This window comes from Protopterus annectens, chromosome 9.part0 (assembly GCF_019279795.1).
Source record: "Protopterus annectens isolate FY-2018-M chromosome 9.part0, PAN1.0, whole genome shotgun sequence".
Classification (NCBI taxonomy): Eukaryota; Metazoa; Chordata; order Ceratodontiformes; family Protopteridae; genus Protopterus; species Protopterus annectens.
In genome coordinates, this window is record NC_056743.1 from 741,590,770 (window position 1) to 741,616,101 (window position 25,332).

Here is a 25,332-nt window from a genome sequence, read left to right on the forward strand (position 1 = left end):
CTTTTTCAAAATAGTAGCTTAGTAATAGCAATATATTACTTTTTTAGTAACTAGTTAACTTAAATGTGCATTACTTTTGAGTTACTTTTGCTTAAACCAGTGGTTCTCAACGTGGGCAATATTGCCCCTTAAAGAGCAATGGAAAACTTCCGGGGGCCCTGGATAGTATGGATAGTAAACAGATGTTAGGAGGTAATGGAGATGTTGAAGGGGCAATTTGGATAAAAAATTATAACATAATGTTGGCACAACTCATAGCATGTAGCATTCATAACAGATCATTAGAATTAGTATGGAGCAACATTTACTACATTTTTTGGCACTGCAAGGTGTTGAAAGCTAATGATGACCAGGCTCCAACCCTGCCCTGGTACTGTGGGACTCTCACCCAGTAAAACGCCCCTTAATACTAGGACAATTCTAGCCTGCTAGAGATCATATCCTTTACTTGCCATGCAATAAACGGCATTAGTTCTCTATACCTCCATCAACTGGAATCCAACTCACCACTTAGTTTAACATCCAACTCCCCAACCCACTGTACCATGCAGGACTCTTTGGTTGGATCTATGATCAACCATCTTTTGTCTTGATAATTTTTTGTCATGTTCTATTTAAAATTCTTTTCGGGTTACGATTTTTAGTTGCTGAAAATAGACAAAATGTGATAGGTTTTTATAGGTCTTGTGCTGCTAGCTATGTATCGTTTGGTTTAATTATTATTTGTGATTAACTATAAAGAATTGTCTTCTTCTTTAGGCTGCTCCCACAGTACAAGTGACAGTAGAGTTTTATGGTGTCAAGTTGTCAGGCCGGCACCTAACCTTCCTCAGAAGATGCACACACTCACACCTAGGGCCACCTGCAGCATGTGTTGTGAATATGGGAAGAAACCGGAGCACCCAGAGGAAACGCACACAAACACAGGGAGGACATGTGGACTCTGCACAGAAGGCACCCCATTTGAAAATTGAACCTGTTAAATTGAAATTAACAGCATCATGTCACACAGTGTATAACTGTATATTCGTAATTGCTGACATATTTATTGAAACAAGCCTACCAAGCATTACTTTGAGATTATAAACATTTCCTTCATAACACAGATCTAACTGGCAGATACAGTGCACTACCTCAGCTGACTCAGATTACAAAAATTTCCACCAAAAAAGTATTCTACAACCATTTTTATAGTTTGAAAACTTTGTCCTTGATTTATGAAAGCATTCTTTTTCTGTACTTAAGCCTTCTTTGTCTGCAGCCTTATCTCAATACAGAGAAAACAATTCCTTCAGCAGGATGAAATGTTTTTTCAGAAATGTTCTTTCATTGATAGGATAGTCTGTAACTTTTCTGTTGTGTTAGCCATGCTCATCCAGAGAAAACCGTTTTTCAGCATGCCGAAACGTTCTTTCATTGATAGGATAGTTTGTAATTTTTCTGCTGTGTTAGCCATTTCCGTTTTCATTGAATATCTGTGTACATTCAGCTGTTTAGGATATTTTAACAAGCCTCTGTTGTTAATGCCATTTTTTGCCAAAAACATTTGTTCCACACAAGCACAGTCTGTTAAACCAAATGCATATCTCTTTCACACTGTTATTATGATTACCAAACCTCTGTTACTGTGAAGGAAAAACGGTTATATATATTTTCTATCAAATACATGTTATTGCTATGAGGGAAACGGGTGTTGATGTAATTCTGTCAGAACCAGAAAACCTTTTGCTGTGAGGTGACAACCCTAACCACTGCTCTACTGTGCCGTTCAGCTATAAAGACTAGTCTGCTGGAGTTTTTCAACTGTTAAATGCTGTTCATTATCATTTTAACATTGTGTTATACAACTTTCATAATACACTTTTATGCATGTGCTTACTTGTGTGAGTAAATCTCAGTATTGTAATTGATAAATTATACTTATGTAAAAGTAACGCCTTACTTTAGTTAGTAACTAGTAACAGTAATATATTACTTTTTTAGAAAAGTAATAAGCAACAGTAATATATTACTTTCACTGAAAAGTAACTAGTAATAGTAACTTGTTACTTTTATAAGTAACTAGCACAACACTGCAGGGGTCAAAATACAAACAGCTAGCTTTTGCAAGTAATTATACTTATGGAGATAGAAATGCAGTATAATGTATAAATTATGCTAAAATCTTGTAGTAATACACAACCTTCTCACAACTGCAAATGAAGCTAAAACGCTTAAGGTCCCAAAACAAACTAAAAAATGCAGATAACTTTTTTGGCTAAAACATGGATAGTCAGAAACATACAAAAATGTCATCACACTGGTCCACTATAAGCGTAAGTTAAAATATTTAAGTAGATTTTAAATAAAAGCTTTTTTCTTACACTTTGATAAAAATCTTGTTTATCACGTTTTGAGGATTTCCACACCTGTGAGTGACATGAATAAAAGACCAGGGTGGGTGAAGCTTTGTGTTAAATACAGCAGACTTGCTAGAGAGGAATCCAATCAAATAAAGCCAATATTGGAGCTCTAGTTCTATAGTTATAATTTCAGAAACTTGGCTTAATGTTTCAGTGGGGGCTGGGGGAGATGCACAGAACAGGAGAAAAATGTAGCAAAGTAAAGAGAAAAGCACTGGAATGCAGCTTTAAGCAGGTAAATGGTAAGCAGAATACAAGAGTCTGGCAGCAAAACTGCAATATAAATAGCTGTAAATGGTAGCTTGTTTTGGGAGCCTGGGAAGTTGCCTAAATTCCTTACAAAAAAGGAAATGGTTTCCTACAGTTTGTGACCTAGGACTGAGTAGCTGTGGTTGCTGTATTTCTTGTTAATGGTAGGGGTGTGGAGAGCAAGGCTCATGATGGGGTTGAGATCTGAGTTTATAGCTCCTTTCCCTGATGGTTAATCTAATTATGAGAGCAGGGAATGAGTTTTGGTTTAGTAATTTGAATAACAGAGATCCAAGAATCTGGTTGGCTCTTTGTTGAATTGAATGATAGTCGGCATAAAGCAAATGAGGTGAAGCATTAGAGGTTATTAGAGGATGTCTGAAAACAGAAAAGACTCTTTCTAGAAGAGGCAGTGATAATTGGAAGGCCATATTCTAGTTGAGCCATGAGATTTCCTTTCAAGATGGCTTCTCAGCAAGGTCAGGAAGGAAGTATGATTTTTTTTGTCTAGAATAGGGTTTGTTGGATTTTTGCACAACTTTTTTTATGTGGAGTTTTAGTTTAGGTTGGGATCAAGTCAGAGACCTAGATATGTTGAAGGATATTGTGGTCTTTGGGAATTGATCTTAGGGGGTGTCGGTTGAAATTTTGTTGAGAAGTTTTTTCTGTTTTTGCTGTTTTAATGGTTTTGAAGTAGAAAATTGGTATATATTTGAGTGGGGTTGGGGATCGATGACAGTGTAGAGTGGGGATTATAGGGCTGAGGGAGATGGCCAAAGTCTTTCAGAATTTTTCAAGTGTAAAAAAGTTGTGTGTAGCATTGTTTTTCTTACCTTGAGTCCAGAACTGGTTTGATATTGGGCTTTGTGTCTTCTAATGCTCCTTTGGGCAAGGTTGTACACTGTTATGAATTTTTCTCTATTTTGGGGCATTGGTTGTGAACAGAATTTGCATAACTTTCATTGTATACACCTTCTATTGCATACACTTCGTGTTTAATGTTGGCTGTACCTTTTCTTGTGTACAAAAATTTATGCAGAATTCCCTCTTTCTGGAGAAAATTGACAGAGTGAAGAATTGTGGAGCATGACTTGAAGCACTGATACAGGCACGTGTGATTTAAGCCCTGTGTACATAAACTGAGTTGAGTGATTTAAATGGTTCATAATAACTTCCTTGTTAAGACTTGTTTTATGTTCTATATGCCATAGACAGTTCAAGTCTCTCACATGCACTATACATGTGCTGTATAATTACTTCTTTGACAGTGGGTTTCTAAGTAATCAGATCTACATTTGAAGCCCTGTCCTGGCCCTATCCTGGCTATCTTTTGTCAGTTTAAGGAAGATGGCGTATACTTTATTTACTTTGATCTCACATTATGTAATGATTGTAGTAATTCATTGTGTGAGTCAACAATCAAGTCCATTTTCATTCTAGTAAATTTTATTATCTTCTGGTAAGAAAGCTACAAGTATATAGAAGCAGTATTTACATTTGAATAAGATTGCCTTTTGTTTATCTGAATAAACAAGAGAATTTGCACACTTGAAGAACACATTATGGAGAAAATAAAATAAAAATGCTGCTCCAAAGCCACAAGCAGAAGATTCATTAAAAACTAATTAAACGCTTTCGTTCTATAAAGACAAAGAGCTTCATCAGACAAAAACATTGCACTACATCATTTTCTTTAAACTGAAAACTGAGCCAAAAGGCCGGATCTTTAAAACAATATAAATAAATTTAAAGAAACATACCTACAAATATAACACTACTTCAAAGCAATCATAGAAAACATTAGAAATGTTCAATACTGAAAAAAAACCCTTTTATAAAACCTTGTTTTAAGAAACCCTATTATAAAAAAATTATAAAATTCTCTTTTATATAGAAAAAAGAACATTTATTAAAAAAATGTCAACTGTATTAACTTGCCTAATAGTAATCACTTATAATAACGCAGCCTTGAACTTAAGAACAGCTTTAATAGATGTGTTCATTAAGACATGGGGGGATGGTAGCATTTAGAAGAACCTGCCAAAAAAATTCTCTCCTTTCCACTTCTGTCTCCCTAACCCCCCTGTCAAAAATATTAACTTTTTCCAAAACAACAAATCCATATTTCTTAGTCAGGACAAAGGGCTGAATGTTTATAAAGGGCATTATTCGTGTTCCTACTCTTAATTGCATAGAGGTACTGATAAATGTGTGTCCATAATGGACCATTGGTTTTTTTCACACCTCCAGTGTGGAACACTGTTCGCCCATGTTGGTGATGACCAGGTCCAATATGTTGTCACCTCTGGTGGGGGTGTTGACCAGTTGATCCAGGGCATTTGAGTTAATGTTCCCAGTTAATGTTTGGGCAATTGAAATCACTCAATATCAGGGTGTTTGGTAGGAACTTTATGTTTCCAGGAATGTGGAGTGGGGGTCCTGGGATATGGTTGTTGATCTGTAGCAAGCTATAATTTGAATAGCAGTTTTGCCCATTGTTAGTTGCACATGGATGATCTCTGAAGCTTTGTGCTGTGCCACTAACCTGGAGGTGTGGGTATCCTTGATGAATATGGATACTCCTCCGCCTTTTGTATTTCGGTCCAGGTTTTGTGGCCGAAATGTATGGTATGAGTTATAGCCAGGTAGTGCTGGGGTGCTCCTTGGAGCCTTAAACCAGGTTTCTGTTTCTGCACATATATCAATTTTCTCCATTCTGAGGAGTGCCTCCAGTGCGTGCATTTTGAGGTTTAGACTTCTGGCATTGGGTAGCATTACCCTCAGTTTTTTTGTTACTTGTGCTATTTACGGCGGTGGGTTTGTCTTTTGAGCCTTGCCTAAAAAAGGCACTATGGGGGTGGCAAGAGCCTTGGCCAGTATTCGAAAGCGTAAGGGTAACAGGTGCAAGCTGTCTCTAACAAAGCAGTGTGGCTTGTCGAACATGTCATCCCAGGCTGACAGACACTGGATTCCCTTTGAATGACACCAGAAGCTTAGCCAATTGTTGAAACTGATAATTTTGTCTCTATACTGTGGTATCATTGTTGGTGAGGGCAGGATGCCAGTCAGGGTCATACTGGCCTGGGTTACGTGATCAGAGAGCTCCTCCATGTCTTATTTCATGTAGTCCAGGGAGGTATGGCTCAGGTCATTCACACCAACATAGACAATGACAGAGTCATATTTGTACTTGTTCTGGAGTCACCTGAGTGCTTGTGTTATGTGGCAGATCCTGGCACCTGACAGGCAGCTAACAGTAACCTTCTTGTTCAGCCTAGTGAGTGGGATGTCAGTGTGCCTGACTGTAGAGTCACCTATTACTAGTGTGTTGGGTATGTTATTTTGCCTTAAGGGCTGTGATTGCGTGGCACACTGGTTTTGAGCCAGCTAGCTGTCTAGTGCGTGAAGAGAGCTTGTGCCTAGTTCCATTTGTTGACAATCCCCGAATGGAGTATTCTATCAAATGTTTTAGCCAGATTTAGGTAGGCAGTATGCACCACTTCCCCTCATCCATTGCCTTTGTGAACTTTTCAAAGAATTCCACCAGGTTCAGCAAGTATGATCTTCCTTTGACAAAGCCAAACTGAAATGAATCCAGTGTCTGGAGGTCTCCTATGACCTTGCTGATAATTTTTATGATCATTTTTTCTATGGCTTTGCAAATAAGATTAGTCAGACTAATGGATCTGTAGATGTTCTTCATACCACATTGCTGCAGTCCTAACACTTGGGGTAGTCCGCTGTCCCAGTCGACCCGAATACCAAAGTATATGGCTGACATCGGTCAAGGCGCATTAGTCTGACGTCAGAACGTCAGGGTACAAATGCGCATGACCGACGTCATATCCTCAGTCTTTTTTGCCGCATGGTCCGATGCAGAAGCAGTTTTGCAAGTGCAGGTTGGCGTTCTGAGATTTTCCAAAGTCGGAGTTTCAGACCGAATCCAAGTTGGCTAAGTACCCCGTTGGGGATTATTTTGTTTTTTTCTTGCCTCAGTATTTTACCGGATGTCAGAAAAAGTGAATAACTGTATTTCTTGTGGGAAACAGATACCTCATAGGGATTACCATACCTTGTGTATACCTTGCTTAGGGCCTGAGCACGACGTTGTTGGCTGTCGCTCTTGTGCTAGATTTAACAAACGCACTATAAAGAGAAGATTAGATTGTGCCAGGTTAGTTTTTGGGAAGCGGTGTAATTATAAAATGCCGTCGGATGCTCCGACTCCCGCTTCGTCAAAAAAGCGCAAGGACAAACCAGCGAAGCCTAGGCTGGAAGAACCGTCCGTCCCGGACGTCGGTTCTTTAGAGGGCTCAGTGGAGCCAGGGGTTCAGCCAGAAATTTCTTTGGAATCCCAGGGAGAGACTTTAGTACTGCAAGATGTGACCTCTCAGGAGGTAGGCCAGGCGGAAGGGGCTTCTCAGGTAGCTGTTCTTCCTTCCCTTCCTAAGGTGGTTAGGCCCTCCCCTGCTGTTTCCAAGGCTTCTCCCAGGGGCAGGCCAGGTATTGTTTCAGGAGTTACCCCTAGTTCTTCAGGGTCTGTACCTAAGAAGCATATGCTTAAGATGGCAGAAGATTTGATTACAATGATTAGAGGTTCTATGCCCCCTCCTGATAAGAGGTCTAGGGTGGAACCTGAGCTTGGGAGTTTTGAGCAGTGTTCGGATGCTTCTGAGTCTTCGGCTGAAGACTTGCAGGAGTATTCCCCTTACTCTGATTCTGATGTAGATGATTCTACTCCTTCTGCTTCTCCTCCTGAGGATTTCTCATTTTCAGAGACTCTTCATTCCATGAGGGAGCATTTTAAATGGGAAGGTCAGGATTTCTCTGATTCCAGGAAAAGGCTTAGGGAATTTTTGTTTCTACCCCAGCATAGGCCTTTAGCTATACTTCCTGTTCTAGATGTGGTAGAGGATGTTTTTGCGGAGGCTTCTCTGAACCCTGACTCTTTGCCTCCTGCTCCAGTTAAATCGGATAGATATTATAGGGTGCCTGAAGCTCATAAGTATCTTTTTAAGAGTCCTAGGGCAGACCCAGAAACTGTTTCACAGGGGCCTAAAGGTGTTAAGGCTTCTGTTGTTAAAAATCCTGTTCCTCCAGATAAAGAGGCTAGGGCTTTGGATAGATGGGGAAAGAAAGTGTATACTTCTTCCACTTTGGCCATGAGAGCTTTGAATTGCCAGTTTCACATGTTGAAATACCAAAATTATCTCCTTTCACAATTAAAGTCTAAGGTAGATGCTTTGGCGGAAGGTATTGAGTGTAAAGAGTTGCAGGATTTAGTTCATGTTTCTGAACAGGTGGGTAAGCATTCTTTGCAATGTGGTTTTGATGCTGTGCAGGCCTCTTCGAGGGTGGCTGCCACTGGTTCGGTTCTTCGCAGGCACGCCTGGTTGAGGGATCAGAATTTAGCTGAGCATGTGAAAACAAGGATTTTAGATGCTCCTTTACAATCTGATGTGTTGTTTGGTTCGCCTGTGGAAGCAGTTCTAAAGAAAATGGAAGACAAGGCTAAGTCTATGCAGACTGTTAAAGATTTTTTGCAGGTTCAGCCTCCGAAGTTTAGTAGAAATTGGCCTACCAAGGGGTGGACATATCCTGCTTATGATTCCCAGTCTAGGGGTAGGTCTAGACGTGGTAGAGGCAGAGCTCAAAGTTCTTTTAGGCCTAGAACAGGGAGTTCACCTGCTCAGTCTTCTGGTGAGGGCAGGGGTCAGTCCTTTCATAAACAGACACAATGACCTGCCTTTTCAGCTGCCAGACTCTTCTCGTCTGGCAGCACCTTTGGGAGGAAGGTTGGCACTTTTCAAAGAAAACTGGAGTTTAATTACCCAAGACAGATGGGTATTGGATATCATTCACCACGGTTACAGGTTTTATTTCCATACCTTGCCTCCTTTCAAAGGCATGCCAGACATTCCTCCTCAACAACGGAAAGAGGCTCACAAGCAAATTTCTCTGTTGCTCCAAATAGGGGCCATTCAGCCGGTTCCTGTGCCAGAAAGGGGCCTAGGATTTTACTCTCGCCTGTTCCTAGTACCAAAAAAGGGGAACACGTGGAGACCAATTTTGGATCTGTCTATCCTCAACACTTATCTGGACATTCCCAAGTTCAAAATGTTGACGTTACAACAGCTTTTACCTCTGCTGGGCAAAGATCACTGGATGGTAACTTTGGATCTCAAAGAAGCTTACCTGCATGTTCCTATCTGGCTAATTTGCAGGAAGTATCTGCGTTTTCGAGCTGGGAATTCTCACTATCAGTTCTCTGCATTGCCCTTTGGCTTATCTACTGCGCCCAGAGTATTCACAAAGGTTCTGGCTCCAGTGATAGCTTTCTTCAGGCTAAAAGGAATACAAATCTATCCTTATTTGGACGATTGCCTGATTCTGGCTCAAGGAAGGGACGTGCTTCTTCAGCATTTGGAATATGTGATAGCAGTGCTAAGATGCCTAGGGTATTCTGTGAACGAAATAAAGTCCAGTCTAGTACCCTCTCAAGACATGTGCTTTCTGGGTGTGAGACTGAATACAGCAACCCAGATGGCCTTTTAACCCCGGACAAACAAAAGAATCTTTCTCTTTACTTCCATCAACTATCTCATCAGTCCGGGCTGACTGCAAGGACAGTCCTTCAAGCCTTAGGGTTCATGGCATCTTGTATTCTGGTACTTCCCAATGCCAAACTGCATATGAGGAAGCTACAATGGTATCTCAAAAATGTATGGACACAGCACTGCCAGGATTTGGACACTGTCATTCAAATAATACCTTGCATTCAAAAGGAATTTTTGTGGTGGGCTCAGGAATGTCACCTAAACAAGGGACTCTCTGTGACCCGGCCAGAGGCGAGTCAGATTCTAATGACAGATGCCTCAGACACAGCTTGGGGAGCTCATCTGAATGGAAAGTGGATACAAGACACGTGGCCTGCCAGACTGCAGCATCTACATATCAACATGAAGGAGATGTTAGCAGTCCAGTTTGCATTACTGGCTTTCAAGGATTTACTTCTTCCAGGGCAGGTGTTGATTCTAACAGACAACACAACTGTCATGTGGTACATCAACAAACAAGGGGAACACATTCTTATCCTCTATGCAGGCAAGCAATGATTTTGTGGGAGACTGCGTTAAGCTTGCAGCTGAATCTTCAAGCAAGGTTTCTGCCAGGAGCACAGAACTCCTTAGCAGATGTGTTAAGCAGGCAAATCATGGATCCCCACGAGTGGAAACTGGATCTTCATGTATTTCAGACATTGACAGTGTCATGGGGAACTCCAGACATAGATCTGTTCGCTTCTCCACTAAACCACCAGCTGCCAAAGTTTTGCACGAAAAGGTTTCATCACACAGCCTGGAAAGTGGATGCTCTTTCTTTCAGTTGGAAAAATCTTCATGTGTATGCCTTTCCACCTCTGCCTCTCCTCCCAAAGGTACTTCTAAAGGTCAGACAAGACAAGCCAAGGATGATTTTGATAGCTCCAGATTGGCCTCGGCAGCACTGGTACCCATTACTGAGGAGTCTGGTAAGGAAGCCTCCATGGCCCTTACCTTTGATTCCACACCTATTGTCTCAGAAGGACGGGCATCTGCTCAATGTCAAGCTTCACTCTCTTCATCTAACAGCTTGGCATATTCTGTTTTGAACCATAGCAGGTCTCAGCTTCCTCAACAAGTTTTGAATGTGATTATGGAAGCCAGAAGACCTAGTACAAGGAAAGTGTACGCAGGAAAATGGAAGAGATTTTTATTTTGGTATGCAGCAAAGGATTTGGATGTTTCTGAGCCAAATTTGAGTGTGGCTCTTCAATATCTTACTGAGTTATTGGACAAAGGTTTGTCTTTCTCTTCCGTTAAGATTCATGCTGCAGCAATTTCAGCTCACTATGATTGTGACCCACCATTGTTTTCTCATCCTTTGTTCAAGCAATTTCTTAGAGGGGCAAAGAATATAAGACCCCCACGTAGAGCTCCTACTCCTGCTTGGGACCTCAATTTTGTGTTGGAGAAACTCACTCTACAACCTTTTGAGCCTGCAGCTACTGCTGAATTGAAATATTTGTCATGGAAGACTGCTTTTTGTTAGCCATTACATCTGCAAGAAGGGTGTCTGAATTGCAGGCCCTTATGGCGGTTGAGCCTTTCCTGATTTTTCATAAGGATAGGGTATCTTTACGTACTAATCCTTCCTTTATGCCTAAAGTGGTTTCTAGTGTGGCTTTAAACCAAACTATTCATTTGCCTACCTTTTATGCAGATCCTCAAAATAAGGGGGAAAAGATTTTGCACACTTTAGATGTACACAGGCAGTTGCGTTATTATTTAAGCAGGACTAAGGATTTTAGGCAATCTCAGCAGTTGTTTGTTTCTTTTGCTTTGAGTTCTCAGGGCAAGCCTGTGTCAAAACAAACTATTTCTAAGTGGATTGGGTTTTGCATTGCATTTTGTTATTCCCATCATGGCAAGGAGATTCCAGCTGGGATTAGGCCTCATTCCACTAGGGCTACTGCCACTTCAACAGCATTTCTAAGGGGTGGCAACTAAGGATATTTTGGAGGCAGCTACTTGGAGTTCAGTGCATACTTTCTCTAAGCATTACCACCTTCCTCTCTACTCTAAATCTAGGGCTGGTTTTGCCACGGCTATTTTGCAGGGCATGTTGTCAGCTCCTGCTTCCTTATGATTTGCCAGCCTCCCTTACCTCTGCTTTGGGATTCTACCCAAGTGTTAGGACTGCAGCAATGTGGTATGAAGAACATAGTACAGTTTTGTACCTACCATAAATGTAGATGTTCGAAGATCCACATTGCTGCAGTCCAATTTACCCTCCCTCCTTCCCCTCTGTGTTTAGGGGTGGTTGTGTGGGTGAGGTTATACTCTTGTAAATTTGTATATTTTGTATATATATTTGGTGCAGGAGTATGTGGTGTTTTTTGGTTTTAGCCTTATCTTTTTAGGGTCTTCTGACATCTGGGGCAAGAAAAGACTGAGGATATGACGTCGGTCATGCGCATTTGTACCCTGACGTTCTGACGTCAGACTAATGCGCCTTGACCGACGTCAGCCATATACTTTGGTATTCGGGCCGACTGGGACAGCGGACTACCCCAAGTGTTAGGACTGCAGCAATGTGGATCTTCGAACATCTACATTTATGGTAGGTACAAAACTGTACTTTTCCAGGATCTGTTTAAGGTTCTCCCTTGTGAAGTGGAATGATCTTCACAGCCCTCCATTCTCATAGCACAAAGCCTTTTTTGAAGACTCTAGTTAAATAATTACTCCAGGTGTCCTGATAAGTTGTATTTTAGACTGTTCAGATGGCATCCCTGGATGTTATCAGTACCCATTGAGGCTGTGTTCTTGGCTTTATCAAGCAAAGCCAGTACATGCTCCCTAGTTATAGTTGGAGGGTTTATTTTTGAGGGTATTTCTTGGGGTTTGGTTGAGGGTGTGGGGTAAAGTTGTAACTGAATTTGTCCGCTAATAGGCTCAGTGAATGTGGCACCATTAACCATCAGTTTCATCACACTGCTGTGTGCTGCCCTTGAGGTTTCTGACTTGGCTGAAAAAGGCCTTATAATTATCTTTCACCTAGGAGGCTGTCTTAACCTCAAGGATGGCTTAATGACTTAATTAGCCCTCTAAGTTGCCTATTTAGTTTGCCATCATTTTTTTCCTTATGCTGCATATCTTGTTTAATTTGGGATACCACCAGGATGGTTTCTTTCAGGGACAGTTCTGGGCGTACTTCTGGTAGGTACAGCAGCTGATATACAGCCATTGACATAGTTGTACAGAGTTTCTGAGAGCAATTCAGTGTAGGCTCCTCTGTTCCTGGGGTTTGGAGGGGGCATTGTACTTTGACAAACTATCCTTTAAATAAAAGGTAGTTTGCCTAGGAATAGCTCCTAACAGTTATTGGTTTTACTGGGGTTACAGTTGATTTTGATTTTGAAAGAGAGAGTTTTATGCTTGGACCTTACCAGGGAGGAGGAGATGGGGGGGGGGGGGTGAAAGTGTTCTCCCATTTTTGTGAGTACGAGGTCCAGTATGTTGAAGTTTCAAGTGGGCATATTCACTATTTGGTCAAGGGTGTTTGTATTTATGAAGTATAGGAATTTCTTTGCCTGTAGATATGAGGCCATGTAAGATTTCCAGTGTATAGAGGGGTAATTAAAGTCCGTCATGGAGGAGGTTGTTAGGTTGTATGGTAAGTGTCTCCAGTAGGTCCAAGCATGCATTGTGAGCTTCTTGGGGCATGGATGGTGACCAGTAGCTGTCTAGGATATGGTACAGGATTTTGTCTATGGTGATCTGCACATGGAGGAACTCCAGCATACCATCCCATCTGACCACCTTCGAGGTATGCTTGTTACTGATGTATATCGAGACACGTCCATCTTTAGCCCATGTCACTGCAGCTACTGGTCTAAAAGTGCATAAAAACCTTTTACTGCAGGGGTACTGTTTACCACTTTAAACCATATCTCTAAGTTCACAGATGTCTGTATTTTTGAGTATGAAGACGGCTTGGAAGAAGTGTTGTTTTTATTTAGTCTTCTGACATTGAGCAGTGACACTTTGAGGTTCAGTTGAGTTGATTTATTATGTTGTAGGTTTGTCAGTTTGGCCTTGCCTAAAAAAGGCAAGTGTATAATGTTTTCAGCAGCATTTGAAAGGCCAGAGGGGACAGATGCAAACCATCCTTGGCAAAGGAATGTGGTCCGTTAAACATGTCCTCTCAAGATGGCAAATATTGGCTCCCCTTTTAATGACACCAGAAAGATGGCCAGTTGTTGAAATTAATCATCCTTTGCTCATCCTGTGGCATCATCCTCGGTGAAGGTGATATGCTGCTCATTGCCTGGCTGATACCAGCCTGAGACACACAGTCTGACAGCTCCTTAATGCCTCTCTTCATATAGTCCAGAGAGGAACATCTCAGGTCATTTATACCTACATGGACTATGATGGAATCATACTTGTACCTGTGGTGTAACAACTTGAGAGCATGTGTGTTTGGCAGATCCTGGTATAGAAAAGCAACTAACAGTTATGTCCTTGTTCACCCTTGTTAAAGGGGCATCATTATGTCTCTCCTATGACAAAAGTCCTGGGAAGTGTGTTTGCTCTCCTCAGATGCTTAATGTTTGAGGCTGTATTGAGAATAACTAAGTTTGGTGTTGTTTTTATGAGTGCCTTTGGGCTTGCTAAGGCATAGCTTTGCCAAAGATGGGTTTAGGTGATCTTTGTTTAGAAAGATTGCTTTTAAGTGCCTCAGTATACATTGGTATATGTGTGTGTGTTGTGTGAGGTATGTGTTGTGTGTGTAGTTCTGACAACTTGGTATGCAATTTTATGAAATAATTTAACTTGGTGTCATTGTGTAAGTACGCATCTTGCATACTTTGTCTATTTAAGGGTTAAGTGGTTGCTTGTAAACATAAACCAAATGCTATATTGTCTTTAGATGCCAATATCCACAAAGCTGTGTACAGAAAATTAAAGAAAGTGCATATCTATGCTATCCAGTCCTTTGATTGGTGAGCTGCAAGAGGGTGATGTATTGGGTTTAGAAGGCTTTTAAGGGTGCTTTGTTAGTGTAGACTAAAAATAATGCTTTATTGGAACAGATTTTGCTAAATGGTACTCTTTAATGTCTATACATTATTGAATTCTACTAAATCTGTATTTATTGCTACTCTGCAACCAGCTAGTTGATCTAAGCTTGTTGGCGTGCTGGGTATTTGCTCAATATTTACTGCTTTACTGGGTGCAGTTTTATGGTCTGTTCTATGGGAAAAATTTGCTTTCTAGGTGTTTGCTACTATACAAGGCACTCCTAACTACAGCTGCGTGGTGAGCACCCCCATGCAAATGCTCTAAATTTATAGCAGCACAAAAAAGCAGAAATTTAACTAATGAGCCCTCTGGCTAATAAATTGACTACACTGTGAGCCCTTTTATGTGTTTCATAACTCAAATTGACCAGTCAAACACCTCCCAAAACCTGGCAAAAACCCAGTCCTCCCAAAGTAGAAGAGACCCAGCAGTGCATTACTGCCACAAATTAACTAAGCAACTAGCTGGAAATTCCTTGCTTAAGACAATATCAAGACAGTCTTGAACCACAGTAAACTGTAGCAGAACAACTTAAGCAAGTGCGATTTAGCAATCACAAGTATGTAGCATTGCCTGGATGGCACTAGACACAAGTAAAACACTTCTGGAACACAGGCTAGGTCACCAAGCTTTGCTGAGGTCTGGGAAAATGAACAGGAGGCAATATATATAGTAAAGCTGGTTTGGTGGGTGGGCACTCAGTATCATGGATCTATGGAAAACAATGGTGGGAAGAATACTTAAATAGTTTAGACAACAGCAGTGAAAGAGGGGAAGGACTTTGGAAATCAGAGAACAATAAGGGTTAGAGACCAGAGACAGCATTATAAAATCGCAGCAGGAAAAGGGTAGAAGGGTTGGGAAAATTTTCAGTGAAGAAGCAGGCTTGCTAGGGAGGGATCCAATCAAATAAAGCCACTACTGGAGCTCTTTCAGCAACTTTAGCTTAGTGCATCAGTAGGAGGGGACAGAGACAGAGAGGAGAACAGAAAGGCACTGGAATGTAACTTCTTTGAGCTACAGGCCACTGACCCCAGGTAGGTTAGAATTTCAGAAACTTTAGTTTTATGTCTCAGTGGGAGATGGGGCAGATGCAAAGAACAGGGTAACAGAAGGCACTACAATGCAACTTTAAGCAGGTAAATGATAAGCAGAATATAAAACTGCAGGAGAAAAACTGTAATAGCAACACTGTAAAAGCAGTGAAGCTCAAATCCTGGAGCAGAAAAAAACAATACTCTCACTACTGAAATTCTATTTCATTATAACTTCAGCAAATATGATTTAGCAATCAGAAGTACTTAGCATTGCCTGGATGGCACTGGTTACAAGTGAAATGCTTCTGGAACACAGGCTATGACACCAAGCTGTGCTGAGGTCTGGGAAAATGAGCAGGAGGTAATGTATAGTAAAGGAGGTTTACTCAAGGCAATGCTGGTTTGCTGGTTGGGCACTCAGTATCATGGATCTATGAAAAACAATGAGTGAGAAGATAAACTGCCTGCATGTATCTAGTAGGGGTTTGTGCAATGTTGTGTGGAGTGACATTCCACTCAGTGTAAACAAGCAGGAAAATGAAAGAGCCAATTGATAAATAGGTATGGTTTCATCCAGTAATGATACTAGCTTTGAAACAATAGCAGATTATCCCCTGCCACATAATAGGCAACTGCTAGCACCTAGACAGTTTACAGATTTGGCCATAACTGTCTCTGTAGCTGTACTAAATACACAAGAGGCCAGATTCATTTAATGCTTACACTAAGTGCACACTATTCTGAGTGAACAGACAACATAAACATAACGCCCATCTTCTTCATCCTAATTTTAGTTTTCCTACTGATTTTCTTCCAACCTTAAATATTGAGAGGAGATACTTAAAGGTTACCACAATGTGTAGACTACGCCTATATGTAGAGCAATCTTTCTGATTGAATAGACAGCACAAAAAATTTGATAGGGATGTTCTTGAATACAGATAGAGTATGCTTAGCATACTCTTAGTGTAGTCATTAATGAATTCAGCCCAATGTGTAATTAAAAAAAAAAAAAAAAACACTAACAGCAAAAATTGCTTTTATGACACTGAGGGACACTTACCAGCCCTTTAAACTGTCAAGTGACTATCAACAGCAAATTATCTTTTTCAGTAAATAAGATAGAAAAAATGCATAGAAGTGTTTGAAAATGGCACTTTCTATGCAGAAATTACTCTAAACAGACTCTTTACTAACTATCCCCTTACCCTAACCCGTGCCCTAACCCTAAGGTCCGTGACTATCACACCATAGTGGAGGACATAGCTTGTTTTTTATGTCCTCCACTGTGCTGCGGTGTTATCGGTGAAGTGCACTTACGCAAAAGTTCACTTTCGTTAAAGTGAACTTTCGCAGAAGTGAGGCTTCCTACTACAAGTTCGAAGTAGTTGACTTTCGTTCTTGTAATAGGAATTCATATATATATATATATATATATATATATATATATATATATATATATATATATTGTGTGTGTGTAACCCCTAATGTCAGCATCTGTTTTGTTGGCACACTTTGGTCAGGTGTGCAAGATCGAACATCTCTGGGGTTGGGGAATCTGCCTATTCTCCTGGGGAATCTGTGATGTCGAAGTTAGTGTATGTATATGTATACATATATATATATATATATATATATATATATATATATATATATATATATGTATATAAGCAGTGGGGGGAATAGGGGATGCAGGAGGGGCTTGCCTCCCTGCAAAAAAAAAAAAAGATTTCTTTTGTATGGTCTGAAGTTGTGTCTTGGAGCATGAGCATTAGGGTATCTATCCTTTTGTGGTCATTGTTTTTCCTGTCAAGCTACTGAAGTTTGGCTAAAGTTATACATTTCAATATTTGTTTCTTTCTCTCTCTACGTGTGTGTGTATGTAATCAGACACACACACACACATATATATATATATATATATATATATATATAGATATATATATATACACACACACACACACACACACACACACACACACACACACACACACACACACACACACACACACACACACACATAGGGTTCCTATTACAAGACCGAAGATGCATTCTTTTGAATGCATCTTGGTCGAGCATGAAAGACTGAAAAGGCAAAATATTAAAGTGGCTTTTAAGCAAATTCTTTCCCTGGGAAAGAATTTGCTTGGCCGCTTTGTTACTTTGCCATTTTCAGCACTGTAGTGCGGTCTCGGAATTGGTATATTTAAGTAGGGGGGTGTGGGGGGCAAAGCCCCCCTACTTAATGTAATGTTTTAAAGTGTTTTCTTTTTTTTCTTTTTTTTCTTTTTTTTGGTTAGAACATCTATTTTTTTCCCTTGGAAAAAAAAATCGCTGTTCTGACAGAACATTGTAAGCTGTTGCTTATATAGGGTCAATTAATCACATTTCGCTTTTTTAAGTGGTTGGTGATGTAATATAGACCCTGTATATATATATCTATATCTATATCTATATCTATATATATATATATATATATATATATATATATATATATATATATATATATATATATATATATATGTATATATATATATATACACACTCAGAGGTATGTTCCAACTCAGGCAGATGGGAGCTCATTTTTTAACATCTCCTCTGAAGAATGGGATATGCAGGCAGGCACCCTTCCCCATGCTGCAGTACAGTGGTAGTATCGGAATGTGAATCCAATTACCTGGTGTGGACTAATGCCAATGTGGATTAATTATCTGAAAGTCTAGGTCCTGAATGGAAGCAGAACATTTCCTGGATCTGCACATTAGTGCAGGATCTTTAACTTTCATTATTGACATTGGAGAGTTCTTTATCTGCACCTTAATGACTACTACATAAATATCTGAAGTGGGGGGCACTAAAGGTGTGTCATGGGGGGTTCTTTTTTCCAGCAAGTACATCTTCATGCTAAATTCTTCTTCCCTGTTTTTTTTTTTTTTCCTGTTTTGGAACTGCCTGGCTCCATGTTTGGAGTGTGTGAGTGAGTGCGTGTGCATGTGTGTGTCTGTCTGGGTTTCCTTTCTTTTTTTTTATGAATTTCAGAAAGTTTATCTACTTTGTTTAACCTTTTTTTCTGACAGCTAAGGTTCTAAGGCTTTGAAGTCTCCTTAACATTATAGTATTATTAAACATGTAGTGTTTACTGGAGTCAAATCACAATTTTGACCTTTAGGAATAATTTTTCTACCACAAGTGCATTTATTTTAAAACACATTTATTGAATTATCAGTTGTGACATAAGCAAACTTAAATATATCTAAGAGTAAACAAACCATACTAACAAGTTCACATTTATGCCAAGATGGCAAGATGGCGGTGCCTTGTGTAGCAGTGGCCTCTCTGGGTTCTGTTATGCACTTTTTGTTTTTATTTTGTATTTTCGTTCACTGTTGATGTGGTGGTCTGTTTGGCCTGGTCGAGTATGCAGTTGTTTGTGGCGGTGTTGTCTGTGATATCCTCGTTTGAAATGTTTTTTTTTTTTTTTTTTTTTTTTTTTTATTTGGTAGTCCATGTAATCATGCTTTGTTTTTGAACCTTCTGTGCCTTCAGTTGGCTCATACACTGTTGTATATGTGGGATTTCTTTGTATTCTGTCTTGCTGTGTTTCTGTTTGTGCATGAGCTTGGAGAAATGAAATTTCATTTAGCTGTGTATACTTGTGTATGGTTGACTAACAAAGTTACCTTTGACTTTTACAAACATTATGCATCACATATATTCTACTATACAATTTAATTAACTCAGCATTACATAAATTGTTCATTTCCTGCCTTTTCTTAAACCTCTTTCCTCCTTGAAAACATTTTTCTGCATGTATTGTTCCCACAATTTTTTTTTCTATATAATTTGCTCCTACCCTTTTCTAAAGATCCCACTTCCTTTTTTTTTTTTACCTTGCTTACAGTATTTGCTACTTCAAGTATGGTTGGTTTAGATCTTGATTTCCATTTTCTAGTAATTTGCTTTTTTTTTGCAGCCACCAGAATTAAACTTAGAAAGGCCTTACTATGTCTAGGCAACTCAGGTACCACGTCCCAGCTCAAAATATGATATATTAATTTGCTGACCCAGTATTCCTGAGAAAGTACTCTGTATGGAAATTTTAAAGTTTGCCAACTCATTGTACTTTGAAAACATATGTTCATGGGTATCTTTTTCTTCCCAGTCACACCTCCAGTATTTGCCATCCACCTAAGGTAACATTCTTTGGAGTCTGCTTGTGGTATAAAAGTACCTATGCAAACACTTCCAAGGAAAAATCCTAAACTTTCTAGACTTGGTTGCATAATTGGGAGTCATACATAAGTCCTCCCATTGTTTCATTGTGGATTGCTTATATATGTATGTACTAATAATTATCCTTTTTTTTAAAAAAACAGCTGCAGATCTATATTCAACTAAAAACTCAACTAGTGCAGGTCTTTCACTTAGGATTCCCATGTCCCTTTCTCTTTGCCTATATTATGAAACCAGTCCGTGATAGGGAAGGCAGTCTCTAACCAGCAGTCCAAATGTCTTCTTAGACTCTTCCCATTATATTACCTTTCCTTTTGTAATTATTTGTTCTCAGTACCTTTGTTCCTTTGCCAGCTTCTTCCAGTGAATTCCAGTCCCCTATTCTTGTAACCCTGCAGTCATTCATATTGGCAGAATCTCCATTTCCCATTCCCATGTTGGCTTAGCTCTTCGTATACTTTCTGCTGCTTCATGAATGTACTATTTTGTATGACTATTATTGCCTTAAGGATCTGTATCCAAAGTCCCACTCTCTCCTTATTTCTTTAATTTCTCCTGCTTTATTGTCATCTCTTTCCACTTTGAATTGTAGCTTTCTGTTTGTGTTGTGTATAACAGCCTTATGTGTGTAGCTCTAAAATATCCCTTCAACTCAGGTAGCCCTAAACCACCTTGTTCTATTAGAGAATCTAGTTATCCTTCTTGACTCTTGCTCTCTTCTGCTCCCATATAAAATCCTTCAACTTTTTACTTATTACTACCCACAAGTTCTCCTTCAGTTAGTAAAAGTATGCTTGTCACATGTATAAAACTAAAGGGGATAAAGTAATTTTTACAGTTTTTAATCTTGCTATCCATATCTGTAGGCAAAAGCTTCCAGTGTATTCGTTTTTGTATTATCTGTTTAGTCTCTTCCCACATAGCTGCCATAACAGAATTCTTTTTAAACCATAATCCTAAATGCTTCATTTTTATTGTGTCCTATAAATATGGGTATTGTCGAATAAATACATGTGTGAGTGTATAGTTTACAGCTATAGCCTGTGTTTTATCTTCTTTAATCTTATACATCGAAAATACTTGGAACTGTCTTAGAATGTTCTACAACACTGATATGTCATTTTCTGGTTTTATTAGGTACAGAATAGTATTGTATGCAAATAAAGCCAACTTTTCTTGGGCACCATACCAAATGTGCCTTGAACTTTTGAGTCCATTAATTTCTTTAACAATGGTTATAAATGTATTGCAAATAACAAAGGGGATGTAGGCCACACCTGCCTGGCTCCCCTGTTCAGATACAACTTATCAGAGAGGAACCCTTCTATGTGATTTTTGCCTCTGATCCCTCATATAGCCTCCTCAATAACCTTATTTTTGTATCAAGGAATGCAAATGCTTCCATTGCTCAACTTGTATAATCTCAGCTTACTCTGTCAAATGCTTTCTCTGCATCAAGACCCACCAACAACAGCAGTATTTTCTTACATTCTGCTTCCTTCTGGATCATCATCATTGTTCTGTTAATGTTGTCAAATGCTTGCCTCTCCATCCGCAAAACCACATTGATCTTTATTAATTTTGGCAACAACTTTGACATTCTTTTACCCATTATAGACATACAGTTTATAATTGTGGTTTAAAATTGAAATGGGCATCTGTGAAGCTGGATTTGATGGGTTTTTACTTTTCTTTTTGGTAATACAGTCACAAACGCTTTTTATTTATTTATTTACAGGATGTTGGTGAAAGAATGCTCTGTTCTATATAGTATATACTGTCTTTTCAAACTACTGCTAGCATGATTATTAGCTTGAATAAAAGCTGCAAAAATAATATAAAATATAAAGGGTTAATTTAGAAATAATGTAAAATGCTGAAAAAAATAAGTAGTAGTAAATGTGCTGGCATAGCATAGTTAAGATTTTGGCATCCATGTGAAGAAGTATGTTATTGAAAAACAAAGTCTGTAAAAATAACTGCGCAGCTGGCAGCTGGACGGACTTCAACAAAGTAAAGGAATGTAACATCAAGCAAGATAAAGTTGAAACTTCAGGTAGTGCTGGAACACCACGTTTCAGATAATGCAAGACTGAGTTTCCATGGATCATCAAACTACAAAGAACCAAGGAAAACTGTTGTACAAAGAAAAAACTGTATTACATCAGACTTTGGGAAAAATACCAGATCTTCTGGTATAAAGGTAACTATGCTTAAACAGACTCTGGGAATTTGCTATAGAGAGCTGAAAGCATATGTGTTGCATTTTTGTGGAACCAAAAGTCAAATGCAACAGAAATGTCGTACTAACTGAAGCAGTTTGCCTCCGTGTATTTATTGTACGTAGTACAATCCAATATTTAAAAGTAGCTGTTCATACGAATAGTTAATATACTGTGGTGTGTATGCATGTAAATGCAACTAACAGCAACATAAACAGAAAGACATGTATAGAATTCATAGAATTCTTCAGTTGGTGCTTCCACTCCTTTTAAAATACTGTTAAATAAAACCTTCCAGATCTTATTCACTTTCTTTCCTCCTAGCATCTAAACTTCCACCGGAATGCCATCTATTCCTGGAGACTTTACTTCATATTGGTTATACACCCTTTCAGTGGAGAAAACAACAGAGAGAGTTTTAATGCTACCTTTGTTCTGTCACAAGATAGAACTAGCTTCAACTGCTCAAAGACTGGATTCTTAAAATTGCCATTCAAGGTCAAACGTTACATTTATTTTGTTAAAAACTTTGCAGACTCTGCTAACAATCAGTTAATGGGCTGTAATAACTGTAACAGGTAATTATAAACTTTTCCTGATAAGATATTCATTCATGTTATGACATCCCTCCCTGAAGTCTCTATGAGATGCCTAAAAGAAACCAGTTCCCTTTAATCCTGTATCCTTTCCAATGAAATGTGTATAACTGGTTGCAAATCTATGGTAAACCTTTTTGCCCTTGCAAATATCCTCCAGAAAACCTGCATTCCACCTCGCAAAGACTGATATATTTGTAGAAAATGAGCATACTGTTGTTTACCACCTGATTGTGCTGGTAGTTGCTATCTAGGGTACATTTCTCTGCTATTTGGGGAACTAGTACATTACTACAAGTTAAAAGTATGGAATTTCAAAAAGAACCAGGCAATCAGTAGACCATTGAAACAGAATTGTTTAAGCAAACTAGATGACGACTGGATTTATTATAATGATATAAAACACATGGCAGTAAAGGAGCTTGCACATATGGTCCTGGGTGAAGTCATTTCTGGTGCTGGAGTTTTGACTTTGTGTAGAGCAAATAACATTATATAAAAGCTAAGAAAACTTTCCAAACTCATGAATGCCACCTCTGAGTCTGTCTTGCTAATCTCATTGGCAATGATTGCTTTGAGAACTATTCTGCTGCAGAACTGGATAGCCCTCAATGTTTTGTTGGCTTTGGCATGCACACTCATAGGTCTAGAATGCTCTACCTTCATTTCAGACAATGAATAGGCTATGCATAGTCATTTGTACATTATTCAAAATATAGCTGTACTGTCACATACAAAAGAGATGGATAGCTCTTAGTAGTTTTGGTTGACCAATTTGTTTTCTGGCCGAGGAAGAGATATTCTGAAGTGTATCATGCTTATTGCCATTGCTTTTATTGTGCTATATCTTTTAGTATTCAATTTAAATCTTTTATTTCCAAATTTATTGCCAAGGAACAACTGTCGTTATATATGAAGAAGTGATTTTGTAAGCTATAAATAATCATGAGTCTGAAGATGAAGGTTTTAAACAAATGTGTATCATTTCTTATGAATTTCCCAATAGACAAAAATGGTAGTGTTTACTATAAACAGAACAAGACATATAAAACTAAACAGTATCAAGTGATTTTTATGGAAGGTGTATACATTATCAAAAGTGAAATTAATTCTGAGTATAAGTCAGAAGAAACACCTCAGTTTTTGCAAGATGTAGTTAAAAACCAACAGAGTCAACTTTGTTCATCAGAAAATTCAAGTATTAGGAAATAAGAGGTGATGCTTGAATATCAGAGAAAAACTGTAATGGTTTCTCCCTGGAAGGGATTTCTTAACTCAATATGGTTCTAGCATTACGTTTGAGATGGAGTTTAAAAGAACGTGATTTTGTTTCTTCTGCGTGAGTACCTTTTCTTGTAAGCAGCATCGTTAGTTGAGAAATGATGAAACTTAAACCAAAAAAGAAAAAGCATGTGCTTTGGTCAGTGAATGTTTATGATGTGTGCATAGAATATTGGTCAAAATAAAGTCTTGTAATATTACATCAATTGCTTATTTGTTTATAAATAACTTTGCTTTGCTGTCCTTGGAGAGGCTCAGGCTATATATGGGTCTGTATCACTTCAATGAAGTGACAATTCAGCAAATGCCATTTCATTGGAAATGCCGTTCATCAAAATCTGCTCTTGTGTGGGGTTGTGCTCCCTACACCCCCCACTAGTTATATCTACCAACTCCAAGATCACACTACAGTGAGGAAAGGGCAAATTTCCCCAATATTCACTGTACCGTGATCTGAATATGAATAGTTCAATGTAAGTGAACCGAAAATGTTGTTTGCTGAAGACCTCCCATGATCATGATTAATAAAGGCTTTTCATTACTATTGAATAAACATGTCTATTTGATTTTTATGAATGTAAAACAATTTTTACTTGCTGTACTTAGTGTTTATAGGAAGCTGTGTACAGAACCAAATAAATATGTTTACTATTTCCTGTCTTCTGATATTTTTAGATGTGGACCTGTGACTTCTGTGAAACTGTCACTAATATGGATTATCGCTGTACCACCCCTAAACTCGGTGATGACCAAATCTACATCCAGAATTCCTACAAAGACAATACCCTTGATCCAAAAAATTCCTTGGTGGTCTTCTGTGTTGATATTTCTGGGAGCATGAGTGTAACTTCAGAGGTGAGTAGATATACGGCCATAATTCATATATAACAAATATGTATGTATAATGTTTGTGTTCAAGATATAAATGACAGATGTGCATACATATTCATGGTGGATCTATTTACAAATAGAATAGGACACACAAACACACACCATATCTGTTTTGGAAATATTAAATCAGGTATAGTATACTAAATATAAGTATACATAATTTTATAGTAACTCTAATCCCCCCCCCCCCAAAAAAAAAAATCACACACAGCTAGGCAGATGGACACACACACCTATCCATCAGTGTATCTATATATCTGTCTGTATAGTGGTATATTATTTTGCTTGTAATAAATCAAGTAGTCATATAGCCAGTCATTTATTTGCAGTAATTAAAGCTCATAAAGGAGGAAAATATAGTTCATACCAAACAGTTCAGTCTGCAGTTATAGTAAATTATTTTCTCATTTTCTTGTTGAGTAGGCTTTTTACAGTTCAAATAAAAAGCAATATTTCTTTACATTCATGTTCGGTATTCCTTATAGACAGATTTCTGTCACAGCAACTGTCAAAGTAAATGAATACTTAGACTTCACAAAAGTATAGCAGCTGCCTTACAATTCCATCACTAGAGGTAAACTAAAATACCTTCTTCCACACGGGTATATATAAATCCAGCTGGCTTTTCCGCTAAAGGACTTCATCTCCATTCCTGATACCCTCCAAATTGCCTTCTTTCTGATGTGTGTGTGTGTGCATGTGTGTGTATGTATGTACAATGTTTGTGTGCGTATATATATATATATATATATATATATATATATATATATATATATGTATGTATGTCTATATGT

At 38.7% G+C, this 25,332-nt stretch overlaps 1 protein-coding gene across 7 annotated transcripts in view; it reads left to right on the forward strand.

Annotated features, from left to right (window-relative positions):
• LOC122811493 (circularly permutated Ras protein 1-like) overlaps positions 1–25,332 on the forward strand; it is a 1,239,209-nt gene that overhangs the window by 648,597 nt on the left and 565,280 nt on the right. For all 7 annotated transcript variants that reach the window (XM_044083365.1, XM_044083368.1, XM_044083363.1 and 4 more), the window contains one exon: positions 24,323–24,502. In XM_044083365.1, the coding sequence (XP_043939300.1) occupies positions 24,323–24,502 (180 nt within the window). The remainder of the gene's footprint in view (positions 1–24,322; positions 24,503–25,332) is intronic.